At 45.1% G+C, this 10,000-nt stretch overlaps 1 protein-coding gene across 1 annotated transcript in view; it reads left to right on the top strand.

The window, feature by feature from the left end:
• ADAP1 (ArfGAP with dual PH domains 1) overlaps positions 1-10,000 on the top strand; it is a 29,743-nt gene that overhangs the window by 2,996 nt on the left and 16,747 nt on the right. Inside the window, exons 2-4 of the mRNA XM_032230834.1 lie at positions 1,210-1,340; positions 2,605-2,696; positions 3,865-3,947. Coding sequence (XP_032086725.1) covers positions 1,210-1,340; positions 2,605-2,696; positions 3,865-3,947 — 306 coding nt within the window. The remainder of the gene's footprint in view (positions 1-1,209; positions 1,341-2,604; positions 2,697-3,864; positions 3,948-10,000) is intronic.

The following is a 10,000-nucleotide window of genomic DNA, read 5'->3' on the forward strand; positions in this document are numbered from 1 at the left end:
CTCATCGCTCTCTCTCTCTCTCTCTCTCTCTCTATATATATATATATATATATATCATCGCTTTCTCTCTCTCTCTCTCTCTCTCTCATCGCTCTCTATCTATATCTATATCTATATCTATACCTATATCTTATCTATTCTATATCTCTATCTATCTATCTATCTATCTATCTATCTATCTATCTATCTAATGTCTGTCTGTCTGTCTGTCTGTCTGTCTGTCTATCTATCTATCTATCTATCTATCTATCTATCTATCTATCTCTATCTCTCTCATCGCTCTCTCTCTCTCTCATCGCTCTCTCTCTATATCTATATCTATATCATCTATATCATCTATATCATCTATATATCTATATCTATCTATCTATATCTATCTATCTATCTATCTATCTATCTATCTATCTAATCTCTCTCTCTCTCTCTCTCTCTATTTCTATCTCTATATGATATATATCTATATATCTGCCACTTCCTGGAAACGTCATATACAGTATCTGAATAATGACGCCATGATTCCTAGGCTCTTATTTAGAATCAAAACAACCGTTCGAAAGTACGATACAGGTAGTCCTCATCTTACGACCACCATTGAGCCCAACATTCCTGTTGTTAAGTGAGACCTTTGTTAAGGGAGCTTTCCCCCCATTTATCACCTTTCTGATCACCGTTGTTAAGCGAATCACTGCAGTTTGATAAGTTAGTAACACGGTCATTAAGTGAAACCGGCTTTCCCATTGACTTTGATCGCAAAAGGCGGATCACGGGACAACCTCCACCCCAATTCCCCCCACCCCGGGACACCTCAACCGTCCTAAGTATGAATCAGTGGCCAAGCATCTAAATTTAGATCACACGGGAACGCTGGAAAGTTTGTAACCATGAAAAACGGTCTTCGGTGTACCGTTGTAAGTATGAACCGTCACTAAATGAACAAGTTGTAAGTCGAAGGCGACCTGTATTGGTTGGGTGTGTAGGCAGCAGCCATAACAAAGCAGGTTGGTTGAAGCTGATTGTGATCTGAGGATCGTCTTGGGTGTGACAATAACTTCCCAGTGACATCATTTATTACACGCTGCTTGTAAAAACCGCCTAGCCCCATTGCCCAATTCCCTCTCTCTTAACGCCAGTGGTTCCCCCCCCCCCCACACACACACCGACTTACACGCTGCAATGCTTCCTCCTTCCTCCAATCTTTCTCTCCTGCAGATCCGGACTGGGCCTCCCACACGTTGGGGGTCTTCATTTGCTTAAATTGTTCGGGGATCCATCGCAACATCCCCCAGATCAGCAAGGTGAAATCCGTCCGCATGGATGAATGGGACTCGCCACAAATTGAGGTAATTTGTGTGGGGGGGGGGAGGTTAGAAGATCAGATAGATAAGATCGGCTTTAGGGTCGTGTTTTATGGTGGGCACCCTGGCACAGGTTGCCTGCTCTCAAAAGAAAGTATATATCAGCCCATACACACACACAACACATATCTACACATGCTATAAAAAGACACACATTATCTATCTATCTATCATCTATCTCTCATCTATCTATCATCTATCTATCTATCTATCTATCTATCTATCTATCTATCTATCTATCTATCTATCTATCTATCTTATCTGTATGTGTGTCTGTCTGTTTATCTATCTAATCTATCATCTATATTATCTATATCTATTCATCCATCATCTATCTATCTATCTATCTATCTATCTATCTATCTATCTATCTATCTATCATCTATCTATCTATCTATCTATCTATCTATCATCTATCTTATCTGTATCTATCCATCATCTCTCTCTCTCTCTCTCTCTCTCTCTCTCTCTCTCTATCTATCTATCTATCTATCTATCTATCTATCTATCTACCTTATCTGTATGTGTGTCTGTCTGTTTATCTATCTAATCTATCATCTATATTATCTAAATCCATCCATCTATCTCTTATCTGTCTCTTATCTGTCTGTCTCTCTGTGTATCTCTCTCTCTCACTCCATCCCATCTCATCCCATCCATCCATCCATCCGTCCATCCGTCCGTCTATCTAATCTATCATCCAGGAGTGGGTTCTGACAGTCACTACTGCCGGTTTTACGTGGTGGCTCAGTGGCTAAGACGCTGAGCTTGTTGATCAGAAAGGTCAGCCGTTCGGCAGTTCGAAACCCTAGCGCCGCGTAATGGAGTGAGCTCCCATTATTTTGTCCCCTCTTCTGCCAACCTAGCAGTTCGAAAGCACGTAAAAAAATGCAAGTAGAAAAATAGGAGCCACCTTTGGTGGGAAGGGAAGAGCATTCCATGCGCCTTCGGTATTGAGTCATGCCAGCCACATGACCATGGAGACGTCTTCAGACAGCGCTGGCTCTTCGGCTTTGAAACGGATATGAGCACCGCCCCCTAGAGTCGGGAACGACTAGCACATATGTGCAAGGGGAACTTTTACCTAGCTGTTATATCTGAGGCTGATTTTTCAATGGTGTTATTGTAATGTTGGCACTGATGAATCAATGCAAAATCCTTGCATCTAACTCTGTTTGTCTTTTGACTGTATTGTTTAAATTATTAAAAAGGAGCTAATTGTTTTAAACATATCTCTGCTTATTTGCAGTTTATGGCTTCCACGGGGAACGCATTCTCCAAAGTTAAATACGAATCCAAAATCCCACCGTTTTATTATAAGCCAACTTTTTTGGACTGCCTGTAAGTATCCACTTTTTATTCCAGTATTTGGGGCAGCCGTATTTTCCAGGCACGCCGGAGTGACTCTAATCTTCATCCCGAAGGCTGGTTTCTGTGGATTAAAAAAACAAAAACCTGCAATGAAACTTGACGGATTGAAAACTCTTTGATTTGCATGAGATTGCAGTTGGATTATTTTCTCAGCTCTTGGATGGTACTGATGAAAACAATAACTTCTCTGTTTTGCTTGGTCGTTGTTGTTATTGTTGTTGTTTTAGGTAACTATGGTTTTGTTGTCCCGAAAAATCCTTCCGGGGTTAAACTAATTTGTAGAAAAAGAAGAAAAAAAAAGGCGTTTATGTGTGAACGGAACAAAACACAAATTACGGAATTCATCGCATGTTGATTGAGTTTATCATGCTATGTTCGGAAAAAGGGGACAAAATTCACGTAACGACAACAGAAATTTTGTGGTTATCAGCCGAGTGGCTTTGAATCCCAGTGGTGGGATTCAAATAATTTAACAACAGTCCTAAAGACCAATAGCAATAGCAGTTAGACTTATATACCGCTTCATAGGGCTTTCAGCCCTCTCTAAGTGGTTTACAGAGTCAGCATATTGCCCCCCAACAGTCTGGGTGCTCATTTCACCCACCTCGGAAGGATGGAAGGCTGAGTCAACCTTGAGCCTGGTGAGATTTGAACCGCCGAACTGCAGATAACAGTCAGCTGAAGTAGCCTGCAGTACTGCACTCTAACCACTGTGCCACCTCGGCCCAGCTGGGTAGGCGTGGCTCAGTGGTCATGTGACCATGTGGGCGTGGCCAACTCAACATCGCTCAGGTCGATGGGCGCTTCACCTTAGCTGTGACAATGTCATGTGGGTTAACCAGAGAGGCAGTTTCTGTAAGCAGGGCAATAAAAATGAGGCTAGAAACAATACCAGAATGTTTCCTTCCTGCCTTCCTCATAGAATTAGCCCTGTAAAGTGGGGAAAAAAAAAAGAGATTTCTTCCAACAACCGGTTCTCCCAACTGCTTAGAAAGTTACCAACCGGTTCTCCCGAATAGGTGCGAACCGGCTGAATCCCACCACTGGGTCCTATTGTATTGCTGGAGGATATTGTACTGGGTGAAAAAAACCCCACCATTGCAGTGCTTTTTAAATCAATTTTTCTTCTTTTTGTCAGGCTGTTACGAGAACAATGGATCAGGGCTAAATACGAAAGGGAAGAATTCATTTTCACAGAGAAACAAGAGCCTTATTCTGCAGGTAATGGGAAATATATATATATATATATATATATATATATATATATATATATATATATATATATATATATATATATATATATATATATACGTATATATTTGTGTTAGTATGAATCTAAATGTTTACTGTTCAAAGTTCTTATTGACTTAAGCCTCTGGGGGGAAAAAACTTTTGGCATATTTCCTTCCACTTTTAACCCCAGTTCTGTGTTGGGTCCAAAACGGAGAAACTGATTATCGTAAACAAGGATTACATTGAATCCTGATTTTACATTCATTTGTTCACACTTCACCGGTTAAATCATTTTGACTCCTGGCCTGTGTGCCAGCTATGTTAGTTCCTGATGCTTTTGCCCTACAGGTGTAAATCAAAAGAGACTTGTGCTTCCTAAAAAAAAAGAAGAAGAAGAAGAAGGGGAAAGTACACTTTGCTCGCTCACTAAAGAGACCTGAGTAATTTTATTTATTTTTAGTTGGCCAAACAGGATGTGAACCACTGGTTCAAAAGCAAGCTACTATTGGTTGGTCTTAAAAGTAGTAAGACTCGTATTCATTTGGAAACTGATTGTGTTTTTTTTGTTTCGTTCTACCTGTTTTAAGAGATTGGCGTGTTTAGGGTGGAAATAAATTACAGGTATGGTGGGAATGGCTAACATAGACTTGAGTCAGACTTAAAAGTTAAGAGGACCAATTTGGTTTAGTGGTTAAGGCAGCAGTCTAGGAAGCGGAGACCGTGAGTTCTAGTCCTGCCTTAGATACGAAAACCAGCTGGATGACTTTGGTCCAATTACCTGCAGACTGGGAGTTCTAGTCCCGCCTTAGATACGAAAACCAGCTGGATGACTTTGGTCCAATTACTTGCAGACTGGGAGTTCTAGTCCTGCCTTAGATATGAAAACCAGCTGGATGACTTTGGTCCAATTACCTGCAGACTGGGAGTTCTAGTCCCGCCTTAGATACGAAAATCAGCTGGATGACTTTGGTCCAATTACCTGCAGGCTGGGAGTTCTAGTCCTGCCTTAGATACGAAAATCAGCTGGATGACTTTGGTCCAATTACCTGCAGGCTGGGAGTTCTAGTCCTGCCTTAAATACGAAAACCAGCTGGATGACTTTGGTCCAATTACCTGCAGACTGGGAGTTCTAGTCCTGCCTTAGATATGAAAACCAGCTGGATGACTTTGGTCCAATTACCTGCAGACTGGGAGTTCTAGTCCCGCCTTAGATACGAAAACCAGCTGGATGACTTTGGTCCAATTACCTGCAGACTGGGAGTTCTAGTCCTGCCTTAGATACGAAAATCAGCTGGATGACTTTGGTCCAATTACCTGCAGGCTGGGAGTTCTAGTCCTGCCTTAGATACGAAAACCAGCTGGATGACTTTGGTCCAATTACCTGCAGGCTGGGAGTTCTAGTCCTGCCTTAGATATGAAAACCAGCTGGATGACTTTGGTCCAATTACTTGCAGACTGGGAGTTCTAGTCCTGCCTTAGATATGAAAACCAGCTGGATGACTTTGGTCCAATTACCTGCAGACTGGGAGTTCTAGTCCCGCCTTAGATACGAAAATCAGCTGGATGACTTTGGTCCAATTACCTGCAGGCTGGGAGTTCTAGTCCTGCCTTAGATATGAAAACCAGCTGGGCAACTTTGGGTCAATCACCAGGAGACATGAGTTCTAGTTCCGCCTTAGGCATGAAAATCAGCTGGTTGACTTTGGGCCAATCACCAGGAGACTGGGAGTTCTAGTCCTGCCTTAGATACGAAAACCAGCTGGATGACTTTGGGCCAATCACTAGGAGACTGGGAGTTCTAGTCCCACCTTAGTTCCGAAAGCCGGCTGGGTGACGTTAGTCCCTCCCTCTCACCCCAACCCACCTCACAGGTTTCTTGTTGTGGGGAAAATAGGAGAAGGAAGATATGCTGGATATGTTCACCGCCTTGAGTTCTTTATAAAAATAATAAAGGCAGGGTATAAATAAATAAATAAGAAAGAACCCCACTCCTCCTTTGGGGGAAATGCCAATACAAATCCCGTTGAGGCAAAATGCAAGCTTTTCTGGTGCCTGAGAAATGCTTGGCTTTGTGTGAGCGTGACACTTGGTTAACAAAAATCAGAAAGTACCAAGAAGTTTTTTTTTTTGAAGGCTAATACATTTTATTTCAAGGCAATGAGCTTTGGTAGTTGACGAAATGTCTCCTGACTCTCCTCCTGCAGTGTGTATTAACCAGAATTCCAATACAAAGGCTGTAATTGTGCTTTGGAGAGCAGATGTTGACAGAGTAAACAGAATAACAGAGTTGGAAGGGACCTTGGAGGTCTTCTAGCGGCTAGCCCAACCCACTCGGCTGCTCGGGCAGGAAAACTTATACCATTTCAGACGGATGGTTGTCCAATCTCTTCTTAAAAACTTCCAGTGTTGGAGTTCCAATTGGTGCAGTGGATTCCACCACAAAACCGCGTACGACTAAACCGCGCTCGCCGAAACTGCGTAGCTGACGTCATCAACAGCGCGACAACAGTGCGGAGACAGAAGCACACTGTAAACGCTAAACCTAAAATCCTAACCCCCCTAAACCTAAACCTAACCCCCCTAAACCTAAACCTAACCCCCCTAAACCTAATCCTAAACCTAACCCTTAACCTAACCCTAAACCTAACCCTAACCCTTAACCTAACCCTAAAGCTAACCCTAAAGCTAACCCTAAACCTAACCCTTACCTTAAGTTGAATCGGCTTGCTTTCAAAGCGCTATTTAAAGCGCCCTTCTTTCTCCGCGCTTGCTGTTGTCGCCCTGTTGATGATGTCAGCGACGCGGTTTAATGGGCGCGGCTTAGTCGAGCGCGGTTTTGTCGTGCCACGGGCGCAGTGAGCCTGCTTTGCATTTGCAGCTCCAACAGGCAAGCTGTTCGCTTCCCGATTCCTTGGTGTTGGCGACTGCGTGAAGAAAACGAGAAACTCTGGCACCCCTTCCTTACAAGGGCAAGCAAGAGACTCTTGAAGGAGGGAGAGAAACAGAGACAGAGAAGGAGGGGGAAATGTTAGCTAGACAACAGCCGAAACAGCAGAAGTTATCATAGGACGAATGGGTAAACCCCGAAACAGTGTCACGACACTCACAAAACTCAACGTTACGGTTTTGTAACCGCAGGACAATCTGGGGGAATCTTTCCTTTCTCCTTCCCGTTCCTGCCTTTGAGGATGACTTGGCACCCCCCCCCCCCAAAAAAAAACAAGCCGTGATCATCAGACAGCTTTAAACCAGGACTTACCGGCTTTTGAAAAAGCCAGATTTGTGGAGGTGGCCCTCCCAGAGATTTTGGCTAAGAGGACTGTCCTCAATTCTACTAACTCCAGGACAAGAAGTGGATGGTCTTCTAGATTATGTGTCCCATTACCGAAAACCATTGGTCATGTCGGGTGGGGACAATGGGAACTGTAGTCCAACGATGCCTGAAGAGCGAGAAGGTTCCTTGCGTTGGAAGGGAAGATAGCAATAGCAGTAGACTTATATACTGCTTCATAGGGCTTTCAGCCCTCTCTAAGCGGTTTACAGAGAGTCAGCATATTGCCCCCAACAATCCGGGTCCTCATTTTACCCACCTCGGATGGAAGGCTGAGTCAACCCTGAGCTGGTGAGATTTGAACCGCTGAACTGCTGATCTAGCAGTAGCCTGCAGTGCTGCATTTAACCACTGCGCCACCTCGGCTCTTGATATTGAGTTCCCAGCATTTGGAGACACCGTTGACTTCAAATTAAGGTGGATTCCTGAAGGTGGATTCCAGAAGTGAGTGGTGGGCTCTCCCAAGAGGCTGGCATGGACATCACAGCATTGATGGAACCGTTTAAAAGAGGAGTCACCAGCCTTTCGGACCTCAGGGACTACTAAATTCATAATCTTAAATCCCGTGGACCACTAATATGATCTGCCTAATGACTTGCTGGGTGGGCATGGCTAGGTGGTCGTGTGACTGGGTGGGCGTGGCCAACTTGACGTCACTCACGTCGAGGGGCGCCTCACCAGGTTCTACTTGCTACTCCCAGCCACTCCCAGCCACTCCTCGCCTGCCCGCCTGGGCTCCTTAGGGCCCCAACAGGAAGCAGTTGCTGGAGCTAAGCAGCCACCAGGAGAAAGAGTTGGCAAAACAGCTCAGTTCAAATTGGATCGGACCAAGAAGGAAGCTCAGCAGAAGCACCTCACTGAGGACTAGGAGCATGGGCTTTCCAAGCAGAGGGAAGACCCGCAGGAGTGCAACGCCAGGGACCGGCGCCTGGAGGCTCAGCGGGCTGAGATGGTCAGCCAATTCCAGGCCATGATGCAGTCCCACTGGAACGAGGCCCCTTGGCTCTTTGCCACCAGCGGTGCTTCCCTCCAACCTTCGCCCAAAGCCCCCCACCAGGAGGTTGAAGCAGACCCCAGTCGGAATTTCTGCCCCCCTCCGACACCACAAAAAGACCCCGAAGGGGGAGACTCTCTGCAGCCACACAAACGTTCATTGCACGTATCCATCCCATGGGGCATAGTTTGAGCACCCCGGATTTAGTGCAATATAAAAAAAAATGCAAATAATTTTTCCGTGGACTAAAGAGATTTTCCTGTGTGCCACCAGTTGCTCACCAGGGGTTTAAAAGATGCGGGCTGAGATGTGGAAGTATCAAATAAGATGTTTGGTGCTCATTATGCGAAACACAAAAGCTACACAAGGCCCTTCTCTTTTTTTTGACGCCAAGGAAAATGGACAAAATAAGTCTCTTTCATTCCTGGCCCTCCATCCTTCGTTCTGCGCAGAGCTCAACAATCGCATTGTTGTTAATGAAACAGTGGGTGTGTGGTGGAAACGGTGCAGCTGGGAAAGTGGTGGTTACAAAGCTGGGGTGTAGGATAAGAAGGCGTTTTTTGGGGGGGGGAAAACACACAACAGCTTTCACGGTGTCCTCGTGAGAACTTTGGCATTTCTCCCTCCTCATTGTCGCAAGATGGAACATACAAACTCTTGTTTTCCTCCTCAGTTGCACCAAGAAGTAGATCCATCTGCCCTTCCTTCTAAAGGACACCAAAAAGCAAATTATGGAGGAACCAGTGCCCTGTAGAAATGGTGTCTGTGATAACCAAAAAAAGAGAAGAGGACATTGAGAAATGTTTTCACCAATGTTTTAGACTCAAGGATGAGGTTGAAATGGAACCAAGAAGAAAAAAGGGACAAGCCTGTTGTTGTTGTTAGTTGAGAAGTCATGTCTGACCCATTGCAACCCCATGGACCATGTTCCTCCAGGCCTTCCTGTCCTCTACCATCATCTGGAGTCCATTGAAGCTCACGCTGGCTGCTTCAGTGACTCCATCCAGCCACCTCCTTCTCTGCCATCCCCTTCTTCTTCTTTTGCCCTCCATCGTTCCCAGTATGAGACTCTTCTCCAGGGAGTCCTTCCTTCTCATTAGGTGGCCAAAGTCTTTGAGTTTCCTCTTCAGGATCTGGCCTTCTAAAGAGCAGTCAGGGTTGACCTCCTCTAGGACTGACCGGTTGAATGGCCTTGCAGTCCTTCTTCTTCTGCCCTCCATCTTTCCCAGCATGAGGCTCTTCTCCAGGGAGTCCTTCTTCCTTCTCATTAGGTGGCCAAAGTCTTTGAGTTTCCTCTTCAGGATCCGGCCTTCTAAAGAGCAGTCAGGGTTTATCTCCTCTAGGACTGACCGGTTGGATGGCCTTGCAGTTCAAGGGACTCAATGCAGGAGTCTTCTCCAGCACCCGAGTTGAAAGGCCTCCATTCTTTGGCACTCAGCCTTCCTTATGGCCCAACTTCCACAGCCATCCATTGCAACTTGGAAAACCGTAGCCTTGACTAGATGCACTTGTGTTGGCAGGGTGATGTCTCTTCTTTTTAGAATGCTGTCTAGCTTTGCCATAGCTTCCCTCCCCAGGAGCAAGCCTCTTTTAATTTCTTGGCTGCAGTCCCCATCTGCGGTGATCTTGGGAGCCCAGGAAAATAAAATCTGTCATCACTACCTCCATTTCTTCCCATTTATTTGCCAGGAATTGAGAGGGCTGGATGCCCTGATC

The sequence above is a fragment of the Thamnophis elegans genome, chromosome 14 (assembly GCF_009769535.1).
Source record: "Thamnophis elegans isolate rThaEle1 chromosome 14, rThaEle1.pri, whole genome shotgun sequence".
NCBI lineage: Eukaryota > Metazoa > Chordata > Lepidosauria > Squamata > Colubridae > Thamnophis > Thamnophis elegans.